General features: G+C 39.2%; 1 protein-coding gene across 3 annotated transcripts in view; it reads left to right on the top strand.

Moving 5' to 3' along the window:
* Positions 1-20788, top strand: part of CD53 (CD53 molecule) — a 40442-nt gene extending 19654 nt beyond the window's left edge. For 2 of the 3 annotated variants that reach the window (XM_008069260.2, XM_021718177.1), the window contains 7 exons: positions 12342-12421; positions 13616-13804; positions 15552-15626; positions 16182-16277; positions 18146-18226; positions 19274-19357; positions 20147-20788. In XM_008069260.2, the coding sequence (XP_008067451.1) occupies positions 12359-12421; positions 13616-13804; positions 15552-15626; positions 16182-16277; positions 18146-18226; positions 19274-19357; positions 20147-20218 (660 nt within the window). In that variant the 5' untranslated portion in view covers positions 12342-12358 and the 3' untranslated portion in view covers positions 20219-20788. The remainder of the gene's footprint in view (positions 1-12341; positions 12422-13615; positions 13805-15551; positions 15627-16181; positions 16278-18145; positions 18227-19273; positions 19358-20146) is intronic. The other variant, XM_021718178.1, reaches the window with a different exon arrangement.
* Positions 20789-23014: the final 2226 nt, after the last annotated feature.

Below are 23014 nucleotides of genomic sequence, written 5' to 3'. Positions count from 1 at the left end.
CTTGCTGTGAAATTCATGATTTTGTTCTTTTTTATGGCTGCATAGTATTCCATCATGTATATGTACCACATTTTAAAAATTCAGTCCTCTTTTGATGGACAGCATGGTTGATTCCAGGTTCTTGCTACTGTGAACAATGCTGTGATAAACATACGTGTGTAGGTATCTTTTTCATAAAGTGATTTGAGTTCTTCAGAGTATATTTTGAGTAGGGGGGTTGCGGGGTCATATGGGAGGTCGATATTTGAGCTTTTAGGAATCGCCACACTGTTTTCCACAGAGGTTGCACTAGTTTGCACTCCCACCAACAGTGTAGAAGTGTTCCCTCTTCACCACACCCTCTCCAGCAACTGTTATTTTTTGAGTTATTGATAATTGCCATTCTAACTCGAGTTAGGTGGTATCTCAGTGTGGTTTTGATTTGCATCTCCTTGATGATTAGTGAGGTTGAACATTTCTTTTTTTTTTTTGAGTTGGAGTCTCACTCGGTCACCCAGACTGGAGTGCAGTGGCCACTCCTGGCCACCGCAGCCTCGCCTGCTGGGCTCCGGCGATCCTTCTGCCTCAGCCTTCCAAGTAGCTGGAATTACAGGCATGCGCTACCATGCCCGGCTGATTTTTTTTTTTATTGTGAAGTTGTGGGGTACAGTTAAGGGTTAGGTATACAATTGCATTTCATTCAGGCACCCTGTTGATATGGGGTGTTTCCCCATTCCCAGACAGATATTTGCTACAGTTAATCCCACCTCCCTCCCCCCACCATAGTTTCCCAGTAAGGTCAGTCATTTTCATATAGTATTGCATTGGATGTTTAAGGTCCATTATATGAGTGAGAACATGTGATACTCGGATCTTTGTTTCTGTGAAAGGTCACTCAGTATTATAGACTCTAGTTCCATCCAGGTTGCTACGAAATTCATGATTTTGTTCTTTTTTATGGCTGCGTAGTATTCCATCGTGTATATGTACCACATTTTTTTTAATCCAGTCCTCTTTTGACGGGCAGCATGGCTGTTTCCAGGTTCTTGCTATTGTGAAAAATGCTGCGATAAACATGCATGTGCAGGTATCTTTCTTATAGAGAGATTTGTGTTCTTCAGGATATATTCCCAGTAGGGGGATTGCGGGGTCATATGGGAGGTTGGTATTTAGAGCTTTTAAGAATCGTAAATTTATTGTAGAGATGAGGTCTTGCTGCCCAGGTGGGTCTCGAACCCATGGGCTCAGGCAATCCACTCACCTCAGCCTCCCAAAGGTGCGGGATTACAGGCTGAGCCACCGAGCCCAGCTGAGGTTGAACATTTCTTCATGTGTCTGTTGGCTGCTCAGATGTCTTCCTTTGAGAAGTGTCTGTTCATATCTTTTGCCCACTTTATAATGGGGTTGTTTGTTTTTTTCTTTTCAGCATGTTTGAGTTCCTTGTAGATCCAAGATTTTAAGCCTTTGTCGGACCTGGAGTTGGCAAATACTTTTTCCCAGTCTGTGGGCTGTCTCCCTGCTCTCTTGATGGTTTCCTTGGCTTTGCAGAAGCTTGTCAGTTTAATGAGGTCCCATTTGTCTATCTTCTCTCTTATAGCCTGTGGGTTTTGGGTTGTGTTCAGAAATTGGATGCCAGATCCAATTTCCATAAGGGTGTGTCCTGCGATTGCTAAGGTTCTTATGGTTTGAGGATTTACATTTAGGTCTCTGATCCATTTAGAGTTAATTTTTGTGTATGAGGATAGTTAGGGGTCTTGTTTGAGTCTTCTGCATGTGGTCAGTCAGTTTTCCCAGCACCATTTACTGAATAGGTTCTCCTCTCCCCGGTGGTGGGTGGTGGAGGCTTTGTCGAAGATGAGTTGGTTGAGAAATTGAGGTTTTGCTTCTGGAATCTCAATTCTATTCCATTGGTCTATATGCCTGTTCCTGTACCAATACCAAGCTGTTTTGGTTATTGTAGCCCTATAGTAAAGTTTGAAGTCTGGTAATGTGATACCTCCTGCTTTGTTTTGTTTTGTTTTGGTTTTTTGTGGGTTTTTTTTTTGCTGAGGATTTTCTGACTATTCTGGGTCATTTGTATTACCATATGAATTCCTGTATTGCTTTTTCAAGCTCTGAGAAGAACATTGCTGGTAATTTGATGGGTATTGCATTAAATCTGTAGATTGTCTCAGGTAGAATGGACATCTTTATAATGTTGATTCTTCCAATCCATGAACATGGGATATTTTTCCACTTTTTTGTATCAGCCTTGATTTCTTTGAGCAGTGTTTGGTAGTTTTCATTGTAAAGGTCTTTCACATCTCTGGTTAGGAAGATGCCAAGGTATTTCATTTTTTTGGTGGGGGGCTATTGTGAATAGGATTGTGTTTTTTATTTGGGTTTCTGTTTGTTTATTATTGGTGTAAAGAAATGCAATTGTCTTTTGCTCATTTATTTTATACCCTGAGATTTTGCCAAAGTCCTTTATCAGTGCAAGGAGGCTTTTGACAGATTCTGTTAGGTTTTCAAGGTACACAATCATGTCATCAGCAAAGAGGGATAACTTGACTTCCTCTTTTCCTATTTGGATACCCCTGATCACGTTCTCTTTTCTGATTGCTCTAGCTAGGACTTGCAATATTATGTTGAACAGGAGGGGAGAGAGTGGGCATCATTGTCTTGTTCCAGTTTTCAGGGGAAATGGTTCCAATTTTTGTCTGTTTAGGAGTATGCTAGCTGTGGGTTTCTCGTAGATATGTTCCATGTATGCCTAGGTGTTCAAGGGTTTTTATCAGGAAAGGGTGCTGGATTTTATCAAAAGCTTTTTCTGTATCTAATGATGTAATCATGTGGTTTTTGCTCTGATGTCTGTTGATGTATTTAATTACATTTATTGTCTTGCAAACGTTGAACCAGCCTTGCGCCCCAGGGATGAAGCCTTCTTGGTCATGATGGATGATTTTTGAGATGTGTTGTTGAATCCAGTTTGCTAGGATCTTGTTGAGAATTTTGCCATCTATGTTCATCAAAGATATTGGCCTGTAGTTCTTTCTTTGTTGGGTCTTTACCTGGCTTGGGTATCAATGTGATGTTGGCTTCATGGAATGATTTGGGGAGGGTTCCATTTTTCCTAATTGCCTGGAATACTTTAAGTAGGATTGGTATCAGGTACGTATATATTTAAGATGGATTTTTCTTTCTGGTGGATCAAGCCTTTTATCATTATATAGTGTTCTTTTGTGTGATTTTTTTTTAACATTTGATGATTTGAAGTTTGCTTTGTCTGATATCAGAATAGTTCCTCCTTTATTCTGTTTTCCTTTTGCCTGAAAGACCATTTTCCAGCTCCCACATTTGAGCCTTTGGGTGGGTATCCTTTGCAGTGAGATAAGGTTCCTGGAGGCAGCAGACTGTTGGATCATGCTTTCTTTTCCAGTTTGCCACTCTGTGTCTGTTCAGTGGTGCATTTAGTCCATTCATGTTCAAATTGATTATTCAAATGTGAGAGTTTATCCCTGTCATTGGGGTTTTAAGGGGTTGCTTTGTTGCCTTTTTGCTTTTGTATTTAAATATATTTTCACTTTTGTGAATGTTTCTGTATACTCTGTGCTTGCCTGGATTTTTGTAATGGATATGACCTTTCTTTTTTTTTTCCCCTGTGTTCAATGCCTTCTTAAGCACTTCCTGTAGAGCTGGTCTGGAGGTGGCATATTCTCTTAGGGACTGGATGTTTGGGAAGGATTTTAATTCTCTGTCACTGATGAAGCTTAGCTTGGTATGGTAGGAAATTCTTGGCTTGAATTGCTTACCTTTAAGAATGTTAAAAATTGGATTGTCAGCCAGGCTCGGTGGCTCAGCCTGTAATCCCGCACCTTTGGGAGGCTGAGGTGAGTGGATTGCTTGAGCCCATGGGTTTGAGATCCACCTGGGTGGACGAGACCTCATCTCTACAATAAATCAAAAAATGAGCTGGATGTGGTAGCATGCGCCTGTAGTTCCAGCTACTCGGAAGGCTGAGGCGGAAGGATCGCCGGAGCCCAGCAGGTTGAGGCTGCAGTGGCTGGGAGCGGCCACTGCACTCCAGTCTGGGTGACAGAGTGAGACTCAAACTCAAAAAAAAAAAAAAATTGGATTTTCCCTTCTGGCTTGTAGTGTTTCTGCATATAAGCCTGCAGTCATTCTGATGGCTCTTCCTTGGGAGGTAGTCTGACCTTTGTCTCTTGCTGCCTTTAGAATTTTTTCTTTCATGTTTACTTTGTGCAGGTAAAGTATGTGTCTTGGGGTTAGTATTCTTACGTCATATCTTGCAAGGGTCTGAATCTCTTGTGCTTAAATTATTGACTCTCTAACGAGATGTGGAAAGTATTTTTTAGATGACTTCATGGAGTGTTTGTCCCATGTTGCTTTCAGCTTCCCTTTTGGCTTCAGGGATACCAATCAGGCATAGATTTGGCTCTTGACATTGTACCACATTGCTTTCTTTTTAATCTTTTTTTTCCTGTTTTGACAGACTGGGTTAATTCCATATTTTGGTCTTCACCTTCTGAGATTCTGTCCTTTGCTTGGTCGATCCTGTTTCCTATGCTTGTTACTTTGTTTTTGATTTCCAGGATGGAGTTTTTCATTTCTATTATTTCAGAATAGGCTTTTTCTGAAATTGATCAACTCTGCCTTTGCTTCCTGTACAACTTTGGTGAGTTTTGCTTCCAGTTTCTCTTGGTTCTCTCTGTTCATTTTAGTCATCCAATCTCTGATTTCTGTGACTGTCGTATGGGTCAGATCATTTGAGGGGATTTTCATTGTTTGTGCTCTTATACTTGCTTTTTTGGGTGCTGTCTCTTTAGTATTCTGAGGATTGCCTATATTTTTTAATTGATTTTTCCTCATTTGTGACAGACATTTCTTCCCACTCTGTAATTCATTTTGATTTTCTTGCTCTGAAGCTAGTCACTGACCCTCTGTTCTAGAGCCCTTTTGGTGGTCCCATATAGGTCACTCAGTGAGGTGGAAAAGGGCATTCACTTCTGATCCTTGTTCCATCCTGTGATAGGTTTCTCAACTTAGCTGTCTCTGCTGCTAGCACTTTGCAGAGAGAGGGTGGGGGGTATGCCTTGCCCCATCTTCGGTCTGCAGTGTGTAGCCCAGAAACGTCTCACCAAGAAAGGTTTCAGGTGTCTTTTTTGTCACTCTCTCCCTGTTCAATTCCACAATCTTCTCTTGAAAAAGAGTGATTTTCCTGCTATGGGGGAGGGAGAAGTGTATCTGGCCTGTAGGCACAGTGGACTTGGAGGTGATTCTTCCTGATCTATCTGGAAAGATGAGGTGTGCACCAGCAAGGTTTACCCTGCAGGTGGGCTTTCCCTGCCTGAGAGCTGTTCAGTGGCATACTCACACTGGCCGGTTCACAGAGACTGTCACAGCACAGGGTTTTTTCCCCCATTCTGCTTGGGGTCCAGTTTCCTACCACTGTTGCCTGACTAGGACTCCTTCCACATAAGGCCCATAATTCATGCACAGATAAGAGGGGATGAATGGACCCAAAGCATCTTGAGTACACTCACTCACTCTCATTCACTGGGCAGGGCTTCAGTTCCTGTGCAAGCCTGATGAGTGGTTGGGTATGGGGCACCTGAATTCCTGCATCTGTTGTTTTCTGGTTTCTTTATGTTCAAAGAGACCTTTGCTGGGTGCTTCCCCTGTCCAAAAGTGTTTGAGATGTCTCCATCTATCAGTGACTTGGTCTTTACTCTCTGCCTTGCTCGGTGGGAGTGGCACTGGTCTGCTGCTCCATGGTGGTGATCTTAAATCTGGGATTCTGCTTTTTATTTGATTATCTGCCTGTTTGTTGCTGGTGTATAGAAATGCAACTGTCTTTTGCACATTGATTTTGTAACCCGAGACTTTACCAAAGTGTGTGGGGGCTTTTGACGGACTCCCTAGGATTTTCTAGTTATAGAATTGTATCATTCACAAAGAGAGGTATCTTAATGTCCTCTTTCCTTATTTGGATGCCCCTGATTTCCTTCTCTTGTCTAATTACTCTTGCTAGGACTTTCAGCACTGTGTTGAATAGCAGGGGTGAGAGTGGACATTCTTGTCTTGTTCTCATTCTTAGGGGAAATGCTTCCAGTTTCTGCCCATTGAGTAAAATGTTGCCTGCAGGTTTACCATAGATAGCTCTTACATTTTGAGGAATGTTCCTTCTATGCTTAGGTGCTCAAGGGTTTTTATCAGGAAGGAATGATGGATTTTGTCAAATGCGTTTTCTGCATCTAATGATATAATCATGTGGTTCTTTGCTTTACATCTGTTAATGAGCTAAATTATGTTCATGGTCTTGTGAATGCTGAATTGGTCCCACTTCCCAGGAATGAAGCCCACCCAATCATGGTGAATGATCCTTGAGATGTGTTGTTGGATCCTGTTTGCTAGAATCTTGTTGAAAATTTTTGTGTCTATATTCATCAAGGAGGTCATCCTGTAACTCTCTTTCCTTATTGGGTCTTTGCCAGGTTTGGATATAGTTTGTTGTTAGATTCATAAGATGAGTTTGAGAGAATTCCATCATTCTCAATTGCCTGGAATACTTTGAATAAGATTGATATTAGCTCATCCTTGTATGTCTTGTAGAATTCAGCTGGGACGCCATCTGGTTCAGGTTATTTTTTGGTGGGGAGGGTTCTTATGACTGAGTTGATTTCCTGGATTGTTATCGATCTGTTTAGAGATTCAATTTCTTCTTGTTTTAACCATGGGAGGTTGTGTGATGTCAGAAAATCCTCCATTTCCTTTAGATTTTCTAGTTTGTTTGCAAACAGATGTTCATAGTGACCTCTGATAATCTTTTTAATTTCTTCAGAGTCCATTGTGACTTTACTTTTTGCATTTCTAATTGTGTTTATTTGGACTTTCTCCTTCTTTTTTAGTCAGTCTGACCAGGGGCTTGTCAGTCTTATATACCCTCTTAAAGAACCAGATTTCTGTCTTGTTGATTCTATCATAGTAATCTGCTTTTTCAACTGAATTTGGGATTTAGGTGATCTTGCCTTTCCAGTTCCTTTAGATGTGCCATTAGGCTGTCTACTTGTGAACTATTTTCTTGATATGCATGTGCAATGCTATGATTCTTCCTCTTATCACTGATTTCATGGCATTCCAGAGATTCTGATAAAATGTGTATTTGTTTTTATTTATTTTCAGGAATACTTTTATTTCTGTCTTGATTTCTGTGTTGACCCAGAAGTCATTCAGCAGCATGTTGTTTAGTGTCCATGTTTGTGTTTGATGTGCATTTAAAAGTTTTCTTTTTTTAATTCAAAATTCTTTTAAATTTTCTCTTTGATCCATGGGTTATTTAGAAGTTCATTATTTACTTTTCTAATTTCAGGAGATTTTCTAGAGATGTTTATATTATTGATTTCTAGCTTAATTCTTTTAAATTTATTGAAACTTGGTTTATGGCCCAGAATAGTCTATCTTGAAATATGTTTTATGTAACCTTGAAAAGAATGTGTATTCTGCTGCTGTTGGGTGGAGTGTTCTGTCACGATCATTTAGTTCAAGTTTACTGATTCTATTGTTCAAATGCTTACTGTTTTTCTATCTACTGATTCTATCAATTGTGGAGTGAAGTGTATTGAAATAGTCAAGTATAATTGTATACCTGTTCGTTTCTTTTTTCAATTTCAGTTTTTGCTTCATAAATTGTGAAGATTTGTTATTAGGTGCAAAACACTTAGAATTTTTGTGTCCTTTACATCTGGCAGTCCCTTTATCATAAAGTTGTTATCTTCTTTATCCCTGATTTTTTTCTCTGTAATATCATTTATTTTACACTAATATAGATGCTCCATCTTTTTTTCTTTTATTATAGTTAATATGGTATGTCTTTTTCCATTCTTTAAATTTATTTATTTATTTTTTAATATTTGAAATGCATTTTTGTAGGCAACACAACTGGGTCTTTTTAAAAAATCCACCTATTTATCCCTGCCCTCATATTTTGAGTAGTTACAACATTTCATTTACTGTGATGCTGATATGATTCAGACTTAACATATTTGTTTTCTATTTGTCTTGCTTTCCTATTTGTTTTTTATTTTCCCTTTTGTTGATTTAGTATATTTATGCTTTTAATCTTGAAGTAATATTACACTTCACATATAATATAGGAACTTTACAACAGTATACTTCCATTTCTTCCTTCTTAACCTCTATGCTGTTGTCATCATAAATTTTACTTTTAAATTTGTTACTAACACAATACAACATTGGTTTCATTTTTATTTAAACAGTCCAGTATCTTTTAAAGCAATTTAATTAGTAAGGAAAACCATTATGTATTTGTCCCTGTAGTTACCATTTCCAGTGCCCTTCATTCATGTAAATCTATAATTCTATCTGGTCTCATTTTTCTTCTGCTTAGAGGATTACCTTAAACATTTCTTGCAATGTGGATGTACTGGTAAGGAATTCTCTCAGCTTTTGTATGTCTTAACATCATTTTTTAAGTTATTTTAAATTTAATTAATTAATATTAATTAATTAAAAATTAATTCTAATTTTTTCTTAGTGTGTGAAACATGTTTTTGTTGGGTATAGACATCTAGGATGACAATTTTCTTCTATTAGTATCTTAAATATGTTGTTCCACTGCCTTCTGGCCTGCCTTTTTCAATTTTTAAAAGTCTATTCTTATCCTTATAACTGTTTCTGTGTACCTGACATGTCTATTTGTCTGGCTGTTTTAAGATTTTCTTTTTATCATTTGTTTTGAACTATTTAATTATAAAGTGCCTTGGTGTAGCTTTCTCCATGTTTCTTGTGCTTGAAGTTCACTGAGATTCTTGGCCTATAGGCATGCTATTTTAATCAAATTTAAGGTTTTTTTCAGTAAAATAATTTCAAATATTTTTCTTTCCATCCCTCTTCTCTCTTCAATTTTAAGGACTCCAATGACATGTACAGTAAGTCATTTGAAATTGTTTCTCAACTCACCGATGCTCTGTTCATTTTTTCAAAAACTTTATTTTATGTGTTTCTTTGGGGATACTTTCTTTTGCTGTCTTCAAGTTCGCTGTTTTTTTATCCAAAATGTCTAATGTGCCATTAATCCAATTCAATGTATTTTTCTTTTTTCTTTTTTTTTTTTTGAGTTGGACACACATTACATTGTAGTTTCATTTTTAGAAATTTGTTCTGGGTCTTTTTTGTATTTTTCGTGTCTCTATTTTTTTTGAAAATATATCTGATTTAATGTCTTTGTCTACTAATCTAACATTTGGGCTAGTTTCAAGTGATTAATTTATCTCCACATTACAGGTTGTGCTTTCTTGCTTTCTGCATGTCTAATATTTTGAGTGAATCTAGATGTGAATTTTTCTTTGTTGAATGCTAGATATTAATTTCTTTCTTTTTTTTTTTTTTTTTTGAGTTGGAGTCTCACTCAGTTGCCCAGACTGGAGTGCAGTGGCCGCTCCTGGCCACTGCAGCCTCAACCTGCTGGGCTCTGGCTATCCTTCCGCCTCAGTCTTCCAAGTAGCTGGAACTGCAGGCGCGTGCTATCACGCCTGGCTAATTTTTTTGATTTATTGTAAGAGATGACGTCTCGCCAAGTTGCCCAGGCAGGTCTCGAACCTGCGGGCTCAGGCAATTCACTCACCTCGGCCTCCCAAAGCATGGGATTACAGGCTGATTCACCGAGCCCGGCGATATTAATTTTTACAAATGTTACTGAGTTTTGTTTTAGGATGCACTTAAGTAGCTTGGAAGTATTTGATATTTGGAGTCCCTTCTTTTAAGATTTGTTGGATGAAACAGTATTCAGTCTAGAGCTAGATATTCCCTACTACCGAGAACCTTCTGTATACTCCACCCTGTGAACCTTGAGGTTTTCCAGTTTGGCTTGTGGGAATAGGCACCAGTGCTATATGAATACCAGGCATTGCTTGTACAATAACCAGCCTTGGGTAATTATTTTATGTGCATGTGCTCATCAGTACTTAGCTAAATTCTTAATGGGCACTTTGGTAGATTGAATATGGGGCCAAATATATATAAGCGCTTTATAGGGCAAGGATGACTTGGCAGCTGTGATTAAAATAAGCCTCTTGAAGTGGGGAGATTATTCTGGATCAGCCTGGTGGGCCCTATCTAATCATATGGGCCCTTATAATAATGAAGGAGATAAGAGTGAAAAGTAGCAGATATCATGGCAAAAGCAAGGGATTGCATGATGCAAGAAAGGGACCTTTTGAGCCCTTTGAAAGGAATGCGGCCCTGCCAAAAACCTGATTTATACTTCTGACCTTCAGAACTTTAAGAGAATAAATTTGTGTTGCTTTAAGTCACTAAGTTTATGGTAATTTGTCACAGCAGAGATAGAAAATTAATACAGGCACCCTGCAGATTCCTGAGGTTTACTCTCTGCGCAGCTCTTTCTTCTACATTACTCTGTCCTGCAGACCCTTGTTGCCTTGATCTACTCAGAATCTCAGATCTGCTCCCTCCAGTCAGGGAGTTGGCCAGGCTTTCCCTTTTCTCCCTATGGTTTAGAAACTGTTGATGCAGTAAGGTGAGGCAATCACAGGACTCACATCACTCACTTCCCATCTCTCAGAGGTCACTGTCCTTCATCATTTTATAGTCTGTACATTTTTTAGTTGTTTCGGGTAAAGGAATCAATCTGATCCCTAGTAATCCATCTTGGCCCAAGGTACATTTTCCAAATATGTAATTTTATATTTTTACTTAATAGATTATTTAACCATAGATGCATCTTATTTTATGAGATATTTTGTCAATATGATACTGATAAAAACCTGAGAAACACTCAAATTCATCATCTACTCCTGATAAAGAGTGGTCCTAAAGACTGAGTAATCATGGGTTCAGTTTAATGAGTGCTGCTCATGTCATATGCCAGTCTCTGTGATAAGATCATTTAGCCCTCACATCCACCCTAGGAAGTATAGGTATTGCCCCATCTTACAGAGGAAGAAATTGTGACTAGAACTGTTGGGTTGGTTTCCAGTTCTCACATAGCTATTTAGTGGTATATGTGAGAGTTGAACTCAAGTTTGACCTCAAAGCCTGTGTAGTAAATCATTATACTTTCTTCAATGTTCCAAATATATCAAAATACATCTATAAATTAATTTTATTTTGACTTGATTAAAGTAATGATAAAGATTTTTAAATAATCCTGAGGAATAAGCTAAGGCAAAGAGGAAAGATAAGGACAAAGTAAAGTGGTAAGAGATAGATATAAGTACTGGGTATTTTCAACTGAGAAGTTTGCTCTATTGTGGAACAGAAGTAGCCTATCAGGCTTATCTCCAGCCTAGATGAACTATCCCTCAAGGCCATGTGATTCCTGAGTATCCTGACATTGCAAAGAAGGTACTATGGATTATATAAGCAATCCATACACTGGAAAAGGCTTAGTTTTGATGGAAAAAAAAAAACAAATAATACACTGTCATTCTGCCTGATATATTAGTCTTGTGCACATTTGTAAAATATGAGTCATGTCATAGAACCTTGTTATCTCTGAGAGAAAATTCAAAATTCTGTTCTCTAGAATCTCTAGAATCTCTAGAATCAAGGACCAGAGTCTGGGGGATTGATGTCTTTACCGGGAAGATATTCTATTTAAAAAAAAAAAAATCAAGTTTTTTTTTTCTTTTCACTACTCCGTTGCATTTCTGTTGTCTTGTTTTATCTCTACTATAAGATTGATTTCTTCTGGAGGATAGTTACTACTTACTTATGGTTACATCTTCCACAAAATCTGGAATAGAGAACACATTTCTACCATAAAATAATGGATGAGGCATAACTATATATTCCTCTTCTCCTGCATCATCCCACTCCCATACACACTCAATTTTGTACGTGAAGAGTCACAGACCAAACGTAGTGTGTATGTGAGTCTCAGGGCATTTAAGGCAGTGGCTGAACAAGCTTTCTCCATTGCTGATTGACTAGCTCATCTCTGACCCAGAGCTACCTTTTTGATTAAGTGCCCAGGCACTTGTCACTAATGCTGCACATGAACTCAAAGCACTGGCCTGGTCTGTCACTGTGATTCACCGTCTTCTAAGTATAGTTTTATTTTTCTTTTACAGTGCTTACTTAAATATTAAAGATTGCTGGGTAGATGAATTGGAGTAAAAGTGCGTGTCCACCATGAGTTAATTGATATATAAGTTCAGAAACTAGGGGAGTAGGGAGTTTAGGGAAACTTTCCAGAAAACAGTTATAGCTCAAACCCCAGGCGATGTTGCAAATCCTTGAACCTTGAACATTTGTGCCCTTTAATCCCTGGTACCACTTGGCAGAGTTAGACCACTTACTTCCTCTCTTCTTCTTTCTTTCAGATCAAGAATATCTCAGCATGGGCATGAGTAGCTTGAAATTGCTGAAGTATGTCCTGTTTTTCTTTAACTTGCTCTTTTGGGTAAGTTTGTTTCTCCTGAACATGGTTGATACCAATATCCCTTAGCTAAGCCCTCCTTCTCTCTTCCCTACTATAGAGGCAGGTGTGGAGTAAACCTTATGCATGTCTGGGTCATATCCAACCAGCCTAGGAAAAAGAGGAGTAATAATTTCCTCGCTTCTCCCCAATCTGCCACAGTAGAAGCCTGCAAAGTCATAAGGTGCCAGTGCAGGTATTAATGGAGGCGCTGTTTCTCACTGAGAGTTGTAGGTTACTGTTGCTCACAGCTAACATTTATAGGTGAGAAACCTGAGACTGCATTCTGGTATTGAGAGCCTCTATTTTTCTTGTCTTTTTTTTTTTTTTTGGATCCCTTGCAAGAATAGTTGATTGACAAGAAAGCCACCTTTTCTGGGGAGGTTTCATTGTACCCAAAGTCAGCAATTGAAGCTCAGATATAAGATGGATTGGTATTCATGTGTCTGTGAAAAGACTCTTATAAGTTTATATTCTATGGTTTTCTGCCAAGTAGGATGAACTTCCTCAAGTAAGGCATATTCTATACATGGTCATGCTTTCCAAAGAGAAGCCTATGTGTGAGCAATTGAGAGAAGACAAGGATTGGGGTGTCCAAAGCATAAAGTTAGGCCTATAAGTGGGAACAATATTCTGTGGCTCACAGGAATAATCATTCCTTGGTATCTGGAACTCATTAAGGAGAGGTGTTAGTGGAACTTCACATGAGGAAACTGGGATTGCCTCTCTTCTAGGAGGATGGAGAAACTAAATAAAGAGATTGTTCATGAGAGTCTTGATTAAACCAATGGAAAAGGTTGATTCTAATTTTCTTTTCTTTTTGAGTTGGGTCTCACTTTGTCTCCCAGGCTGGAGTGTGATAGTGCAATCACGGTTCACTGCATCCCCAGTCTCCTGGACTCAAGCAATCCTTCCACCTCAGCCTCCTAAGTAGCTGGGACTACAGGCACGTGCCACCACAACAGGCTACTTTTTGTTTTTTTAGATTTTGTAAAGATGAGGTTTTGCTATGTTGCCCAGGTTGGTCTCAAACTCCTGGGCTCAAGCAATCCTCCTGCCTCAGTCCGTAAGGTGCTGGGATTACAGGTGTGAGCCACCATTTCCGATCTTAAAGAAGAATATGAAGAAAGTTTAAGAACCATATTTAGCCTCATAATGTTGTGGGATTCTTCCTTTCAGTTCTGTGGCTGCTGCATTTTGGGTTTTGGGGTCTACCTGATGATTCACAACAACTTTGGAGTGCTGTTCCATAACTTCCCCTCTCTCACACTGGGCAATGTGTTTGTCATCGTGGGCTCCATTATCATGGTTGTTGCTTTCCTGGGCTGCATGGGCTCTATCAAGGAAAACAAGTGCCTGCTTATGTCGGTGAGTCCTTGTAGCAGATGTGATGCCCTGAGGGGGTGGAAATGATGCCTTAAGTCCCAGGCAAGCTGTTTCTTGGTAGATCACATATAAGCACAGGGAAATCATAGGAAAATGGGATTGGTACCTTAGATCAGCTAAGTCTATCAAGACAAATAGTATTTCATTCCTGACTGAAGTACCAGCAATAGGTGCAAGGGGTGTTGCTATTCTCTTTGGTAGCCATTTTACACTGTTAATAATGACCTTTGTCATTATAATTCCCTTTCATAGCATTTTATTGTCCCTTTATATCTGGTTGAAATAAGTGTCATCCATCTGCTAAAATCCTCCTCATGTTAGTATGTACTTTCAGGATCTGATTCAGAGTCATTAACCGATGGAAGAATAATCCCCAGACACATCTGGCCCTCCTAAAATGCCAGAGGTGCTTTCCTAGTTCATACCTACACAAAATACTCCATAGTGTGAGTGACCCAACTTAGGCGAGGGCCCAGCCTGCAACCGTTGAGGTCTAATGTGAGAGATACTCGAACTTTTTGCTCATTCCCTGTCAGTTAACTATCCTGAGAGGCAGAACAGAGCTAGGTGCAACAGTGCCACTGAATCCATGAGTATGGGTTCCTGATCACCTTGGTTCTTCCTTAAGTCATTTGGTTAATCTTTTTTTTTTTTGATGAGTTGGCTTTTAACCTGGAGCTAAGAAAAGGAGTAGAAAAATTAATCTAAAAAAAAAAATGTGGTACATATACACAATGGAACATTATGCAGCCATAAAGAAGGACAAACATATGGTTTTTGCAGCAACTTGGATGGGTTTAGAGTTGATCATACTCAGTGATCTATCACAGAAACAAAGAACAGAGTACCATATGTTCTCACTCATAAGTGGACCTTGAGCAATTATAATACTATAAGAAAGGGATTGGCAGTAGTAGGAAACTGCCAGGGGAATGGGGTGAGATTGGCAGTTGAGGGAAATTGCTGGGGAGGGAGGGGCATACCTCATCAACAAGGTTACCCGCATAATCAATGTTTGTATACCTAACCCTGAATTGTACTCCACATCTTTATAATAATAAAAAAAATCTCTCTTTTCAGATAGTTCTTAGACTAGTAAGAATAGATGGGAGATAACAGACATGGGGTAAATTTTTAAGCAGTTAAAATTAGTGCGAGGGTAAAAATGTGAAGGAGAAAGAATAAGTGAAAATATGTTTTCTGCTGTGTGAGAGTAGACATCTAAAGCTGGAAGCAAACAAGAGTCAGACCCATTACTCCCATTACTACAGTCCCTCTTGTCCCATCTGTACAGGGCTCCTCTCAAGTTTCACTGCCACCAAGTCTTCCACTCCAAGACAGCTCTGATCTTGTAAAAAGGACCAGGCCCCAAACTCTAAAGACACATGGGTTAGTTTACTGGTCTTTTGCTTAACTGTTTCAATAGGATGATACACAAACTGCTTAATTTATTCAACAGAGGATATTGTATATGTGTTATGCACATAGTTCTCTCTTAGGCACAATGAGTTGGAGAGAACAAAGTTAGAAGACAGTTGATCTGCCCGTTAGAGTCTAGTAGTAGAAAATAACACAAATCCCCCACAAAGCAAAAAAAGGCTTCCTGAGGCCTGAGGAGATGGGAACATCCTACACAAGTGCCAACGTCCACCTAAATGCTCCTAGGAGAGGGTGGTAATGGGGTGAGAACTGGGATCAGTGCCGTAAGCATGTCTCTGCTTTACCTCAGTTCTTCGTCCTGCTGCTGATTATCCTCTTTGCTGAGGTGACCTTGGTCATCCTGCTCTCTGTGTATGAACAGAAGGTAAGCTACAAAGTAACACACTCATTTTCTTATTGCTGGAAGTAGAGAGTATGTCAAGGGGAAGAAGTTGGTGCAAAATAAGTCTCATAATAGAGATATAAATGAAATAGAAGAATGAAGGAAAGAAAGATTAATTGTAATGGGGGAGAAAAACATTTCATGAAGGAGATTTTATCTGAGTGGTGCCTGAAAGGATGATTGGAAAGAGTATAGGACAAGTTGGTCTTCCTCCTACTTACTTTCTTCTGGGTATCTGACAGTAGAGAGTGTCTGTCTCGGCGCCTAAGGATAGCCTTTGCTTTAACTGCCCCTTGGCCTTCTTTGTAAAGCCAGACCTCTGGGAGGTCAAGAGCCTACTGTGTACTTTTCCTTGCCTGCCATGTCACTCTCAACCTGTCTGCCCATAAATGAACAGCCTCCCCTCACTTTTAGTTTTGAGAAGACCACTTGGAAGGGCAGAGCAAGAGGACCCACTAGCCTATATTAGAAATTCCTTATTCCTTGAACTCATTTGCTTTTTACCATGTCTTCTCTGCTGGAATGTTCCCTGCCCAGCTGAAAGATTCTGTAGCTGAGGGCCTGACCGACAGCATCCACCGTTATCATTCAGACAACAGCACCAAGGCAGCGTGGGACTCCATCCAGTCATTTGTGAGTACAGATGGAATCTTCTGCAGACCAGCCCAGACTTTATTTTCAAGCCTCAGCCCCTGGGGGCTAGTTCTTTTCACCAGAGATTTCAGAAATCTAGGGTCCACAGCCCTGAGGTCTGGACTACCTTGACTATCGCTAACAGGGAAGCCTAAGAATCAGTCTGACTGGTACAACATTCTCTGTGTCCTCTCTTTCACCCTTTTCCAGCTCAGATAGGCTCATTGTCTAAGACCTGCTAGGAGGTGAAGAAGACTTAAACACATTCATTTATGTATTTTCCAAAATTATACTGAAAATAGTAACTGTATAATACAAGAAATTTCTGTTGAATCCCCGAATTGTTCAAATCAGGCTTGTTATCTAGCCCCCCCAGCGCCCCATTTCCCACGGCCCCTCCCCACCCCAAAACATATATATTAGCTCTACATTCTTGATTTGATGTGTCGGGGGATAAAGAAAGGCCAGGGAGCCTTGCATCGGCATCATCTATGTTTCAAACTATGTCACTGTGACCACATGCAGGAGAAGAAAAAATGACGAAATGGATAGGAACTGACTCCTGAAGACCAGAGTTGGATGGCCTTGAAAAAGTCACTTAACTTCTTAGATCTTCAATTATTTATTTTTTTCAACTCAATTAAGGAAACTTTTCATTATATAATTTTCATACACATACAAAAGTAAAGAGAAAAATAGAAAAACAAATCAGTACACATCACCCAGCTTCAAACAGTTAACACTGTGCCTGTGTCATCTCACTTAATACCCTACACTTTTTTTGCTAGACTATGTTAAAGCAAACATCAGACATTATATCATTTCACCCATAAAATATAAAAATAAGAACGTCTAATACACCTCAAATTTTATAATTTCTTAATATCGTTAATAAAGTCTGTAATTAAATTTCCTTTAATTTTCTCAAAAAAATTTTACACTGACTTGTGCTAACCAAGAATTAAACAAGGCCTATATATTTTTAAATAATATGTTTTTCTAATTCTTCTTCTTTTTTTAAATTTGGGGTCTCACTCAGGCATCCAAACTAAAGTACAGTGGTTATTATCACAGTTCATCACAGCCTCGACCTCCTGGGCTCAGGTAATCTTTCTACCTCAGCCTCATGAGTAGCTAGGACTACTATGTCCAGCTTGTTCTGTGATTTTTGTAGAGATGAGGTCTTGCTGTATTGCCCAGGCTGGTTTTGAACTCCTGGGCTCAGGCAATCCTCCTGCCTTGGTCTCCCAATATGCTGAGATTACAAGTCTGAGCCACTGCACGTAGCCTCTAATTCTTTTAAAATCTATAACAATACCCCTCTTTGTTCATGCTGTTTATTTAAGGAAAGAAGTTAGTTATTTGCCCCATAGACTCCCCTACTTTCTAGATCTGACTAGTTGTTTCCTCAAGGTATTTTGGTGTCGTGGAGTCTTGTCTTCCAAAAGCCCCAAGAATCTAAAAACTTGATGCAATTTCTGCTTTGTATTATAGCTGGTCCTTCCTACTGCATCATGTAAATAGGTACACAATGTCTGATGATCCTGCTTTCTGTGATCTTAGGCCTGGCTGGTGGGTCCAGGTATGGTCAGCCTAATCCCTCTGTTATGTCCTCTCGGTGACTTATTTTTGATCTGTAAAATGTGACTAAATCAAGCATGCCCTTTCTACTCCACAGAGTTTTTTTGTGAATGAAAAAGTATAGCAGATTTGAAAGTACTTTCTTCCAAGAGGCCAATAATCATCAGACCAGATTTGACCTTTCTGCTATAGAGTCAGATCTGATGGACCTACCTTTTCCTCCCAGGTCCACAGCTTTTTTTCTATTGACTTCCTAACAGTCATGGTTTCTGGGGTTTATCTTTTAGCTGCAATGTTGTGGTGTAAATGGCACAAGTGATTGGACCGGCAGCCCACCAGCAAGTTGCCCCAAAGATCCACAAGTGACGGTAATGTGTTGGCAACATTCCTGTTAATGACCTCTTTGTTTACACTTTTAATTACCTTGGAAACCACAGTCACAAAGGACCTAGACCTTCTGTCCAGAAACAGGAACCTTGAATAAAAGGAATTACCATGGCAACAGCCCTGAGTAACTAGAAAAATCAGAAAAACATAGAAACATGTTCATTTAGACTAGAGATATTATGATTACTCTTGCTACACTAAATTGTTACATTAGAGGGGGACAGTTTGTATGAAAGTGGCAGAGGGTTATGGATATTTCTTGAGCAAGAAGTAGGTTTCCTTATGGTAGAAAGTGAAATTTATAGCACTGAGGTAGAAAAGCTTCTTCCTCTGCTGGCTTCTCTGTTCTCCTTCCTTGGAAATGGCAGGATCCAGTCCTTTAGGAAAATGAAGGAGCAAAGGAGTGAGGAGTTGAAGGAGAAAGAGTTTGTAGAACTGATGAAACAAACTGTCCACTGTCCATCTGAACCTCCAGAATAGACTTTGAGAAGAAACCAAAATCATCTTCCAACTAGAACATATCCCTAAGGTCTTGGCACTCCATGTTACCTACTCCTGAGACTGTTTGAAAATCTTCAAAATTTTTCAGGTCTAGGAGAAAGACTAGGACATCCACCAACCTAAAGCTTTGTAGAGCTGTGATGAATTTACTGGTTGTCAAAGCAGAAACTGAAATGCAGATTAGTTTTAGGATCATGTAGCCTATATTTCTATGTTAATCTTAGGTCAGCACTGAGTTTATAGAGAACATAGGACATCTATTACTAATCTGCCTCTTGGGAGCTAGTTTAACTCAGTGGGTAAGGATCTAGGAATTCTACAATAGGTGCTACTGTAATGTAACAAAACCAGAAAAGTCTATAATATTCTTTATTTTACACCTGTTTCTTCATCCATTCAAAAATAAAAATATAATACCTGACCTAAGTCTTTTTATAATACATAAGGCAACATACTAACTACTGTGTCTTCCAAATAATCCTTTTGATAAAGTTGAATGTATCATTTGTACCTGTAATTTTTCCTAGGGTTGCTATGTGAAAGCAATGCAGTGGTTTTACTCCAATTTCCTATATATTGGAATTGTTATCATCTTTGTATGTGTGATCCAGGTAAGCTCTTAACTGTGGGACTATTGTGAAAATTACAAGAGTTAAGTCATGTAAGGTTTTAGTCCACTACCAGGTAGATAATATGTGTGCAATAAATGTTAGCTATTTTAATGAGTATATGAGTTCTCTCAGCCAAGTAGCAAATAATTTTCTTATCCATTTGATTTAAGGCACACAGAAAATATACTAGAAGAACATTCATCTGGTCAATTTATCCCTCAGAGATATCGGTGATTAACAGTTAAACTAAAAGTCACCCAGTAGAACTCCACTTTGGTTTCTTACTCAGTTGGTCTGGAAAGACTGACTGATGAAACCTTTCACTTGAAAAATTGATCTTGCATGCTAAAGAATTGATGATGAAAATTATAATCAATTCCCTTTTCACTTCTGTGCTAGTTTGACAGCAAAGGGGGAACTGAGGGTAGTTTTGTATACTTTTTGTTGTCATATTTCTAACATTTTTCTACCTAAGTGTTGGGTATATCACAGATTAGCTAAGGCTCAGTCAATAAACTCAAAGAAAAATAATTCTTTTCTGCTTGAAAACCATGAAGGCATAGAGCATCAGTAGACATAACTCATTGCACACAGTGTTCAGTGAACAGAACATGACTATACTAGTAGCAGGGTTTCTTTGAATTCCTAAGAAGACAAAAGATGTCCCAATATTTTACACTCTTTTGTCCCCCCCCCTGCACCACCACCACCAGGAGGGACAATTCTAAGAGTTGTGAGAGAAATAGCTTTCTTTATTAATATTTCATATTTTTCCAACTCTTTTTGCAGGTGTTGGGGATGTCCTTTGCACTGACTCTGAGCTGCCAGATTGATAAAACCAGCCAGGCCATAGGGCTGTGACCTACAACTGCCCTGTATTGAAGAGACTTGTTTCATCTCTGAAAATATAAAACCATTTATAGCATGACACCCTAAATGATCACATGCTGGACTGTTCTCCTCCCATCTCTGCCCTTTTTGGGTCCCTGTCTTATATAACCAGAGAAAAGTGTATTGGCCAGGAATTTCCCATCTCAGGCAGCAAGACACCTTTCACACACTTACGGCAGCCATCATATCTCTTAAGGTGGTAAAATGAACACTTGAGCATTTTTTAGACACAAGAGGCCAAAAGACCTATGGAACTAATGGCTCAAGATCAAAGAGTGGGCCCAGGATATGAATTTTTGCATCTTCCCTTTCCCAAATTAGTCTTTAATCTCTAAGTCATGCCCAGTCTGCTCTCCAAAATTAAGCAGGAGACAAACTGAAGGGTGGTGAGCTGGGGCAGGCTCACTGGACCTTTGTTACAACTCACTGTTTCTCTTTGACTAGTGGCCATGGCTGTAGGAATGACAGAATACTCTTTCTTTAAAGGGCAAAACTTCATTTACATTTCTTTATTAAAGGGTCTTATTGACTTATTCTAAATCTTTCCAGTGATTCATATCCTGACTTTAACCCAGTCTCTTAGCTGATAATCACATTCAGAGGAGTTCTGGTGCTATTTCTCTGTCAGATAAGGTTTTGCTAATGTATCATTTTAACACTTTGATAAATAAAACTGCTTATACTCTCAACCACAACATTCTCATTTTTATATATCAAGCACTCCTTCCATGACTCAGCCTGATTACCCTGCCAGCAAACCAGGTGCATTAATCATCTATTGCTGCAGAACAAATTACTCCAAATTTAGTAGCTGAAAACAACATTTATTGTTTCACAGTGTTTGTGGAAGTGGCTTGGCTGGGTGATTCTGGTTCATCGTCTCTCCTATAACAACAATCAAGATGCCAGCCTGAGCTGCAGTCATCCCAAGGCTCAACTGGAAGAAGATTCACTTGCAAGCTCTTTCACTCAGCAATTGGCAGGCCTCAGATCTTTGCTACATGTGTCTTCACAGGGCAGCCTATGACATGGCAGTTGATTTCCCCATATCAAGACATCCAAAAGAGAGCAGGAGACCCAAAACAGAAGCCATAGTCCTTTTATAACCTCAGAAGTGCCATCACATCATTTCTGTCATATTCTGTTTCCTAAAAGTTAGTTGAAAAGTTCAGCTCATACTCAAAAGGAGGAGGTTATACAAGGGTGTAAGTGCTAGGGGTAGAGATCATTGGCGGTCATTGACAGCAGTTCTCAACTTTTTTTGGCAGGAGGGACTGGTTTTGTAGGAGACAATTTGTCTAAGAACTGGGAGGGGAGTGGGAAGGGGGGTGGTTTCAAGATGATTCAAGTGCATTACATTTACTGTGCACTTTACTATTATTGTATTGCAATATATAATGGCATAATTATACAACTCACCATAATGCAGAATCAGAGGGAACTCAGTTTGTTTTCCTGCAACTAGATGGTCCCATCTAGGGGAGACGAGAGACAGTGACACACAAAATGTGTTGCTTATGTCTAGTCTACTCTGTAATCTCATTTTGGTTGCCATTACGGTAGAAAACCTGCTCCACAAAGATAGGATGTTGGACATGGAAGCAGGATTTTCAGTGCTTTTGTGGCAATCTTAGGAAATTCCACCTTTACTTTAGTCCAGAACATATGGGGATTTGAAGTTGTCTCAAACATACTTTTAAGGCCACCGTCATTTACGATCTCAAGCAGTTGATCCTCTTCTAGCACAAAGAGGATTCACCTGAATTATTCACAAATAGGTTGTGGAAGCATTCCCTCCCAGTTTGGGAGTCTTTTATGGTTGGAAAATAATACTCAAACTCTTTTGAAAACTGAAGTAGGTGATCATGCACCAGGTAGGAGAAAGAAGGCCTTGGCTCAGTCTCTTTCAAAATCTCTGCTAATACTTGAAACATGTCAAAAATCCCAATGTTCACTCATCGCTCCTATAATTCCAGTTTGACTTTGAATGTAGTCACTTTACCTACGATGTGAACACAGTTGTCAATCTCCCCTGAAATGTCAGGTTAAGTTTGTTGAGTAGGTTTTGCAACCCATGTGCTACCAGTGGTGACTGTCTTTTCTAAAAGAAATCTCTGGAGCAGCTCTCATAACTCAAAAACTCTAGCCAGTGGTCTACTTTTAGAAAGCCATCTCACTTCTGTGTATAGGAAAAGACGTGTACTCTGCATTCATCTCTTACAGAGCTGCATGAACAGACGTATGTTAACTTTAATCACATCCTGCAAAATGTTGTTAAGTTCAGGTGACACTTTTCTGCAAGCCAGCATTTCTCTATGGATGAACAAGTGCATAGACTCATATTCAGATATGACCTCTCTGACCTGAGTAGTAAAACCAGAAAACTGTTGAGTCACGACAGCCACTCCATCCATACATATACACCAACATAAAATGACCAATTCAGTTTTCCTGATATGTCATCATTCAAAGACTTGAATAGTTCTATAGCTGTGGTATTGGTTGGCAACAAAAGTGCACATAACATATCTTCATGTACATTCTTCCGGAAAATATATAGTATAAAAACAAGCATTGTTGCTGTGTTGTCAACATCAGTAGACTTGTCACCCTGGATTGTGTACCATGACTCATTGATCCTCTCTAACAATTGTGCCTCAATATTCTCTGCTATTTCATCAACTCATCAAGTTATGGTGCTAGCTGGAAGAGGAATACATGCCACCTTTTGAACTGTAGCCTCTCCTAAAGGTTCACGGCAAATGT

Source organism: Carlito syrichta, unplaced genomic scaffold, assembly GCF_000164805.1.
Source record: "Carlito syrichta isolate Samal-C Ts95f unplaced genomic scaffold, Tarsius_syrichta-2.0.1 Scaffold311899, whole genome shotgun sequence".
NCBI lineage: Eukaryota > Metazoa > Chordata > Mammalia > Primates > Tarsiidae > Carlito > Carlito syrichta.
The sequence above is the reverse complement of the archived record's forward strand: the minus strand, read 5'-3'. Positions and strand labels throughout refer to the sequence as shown.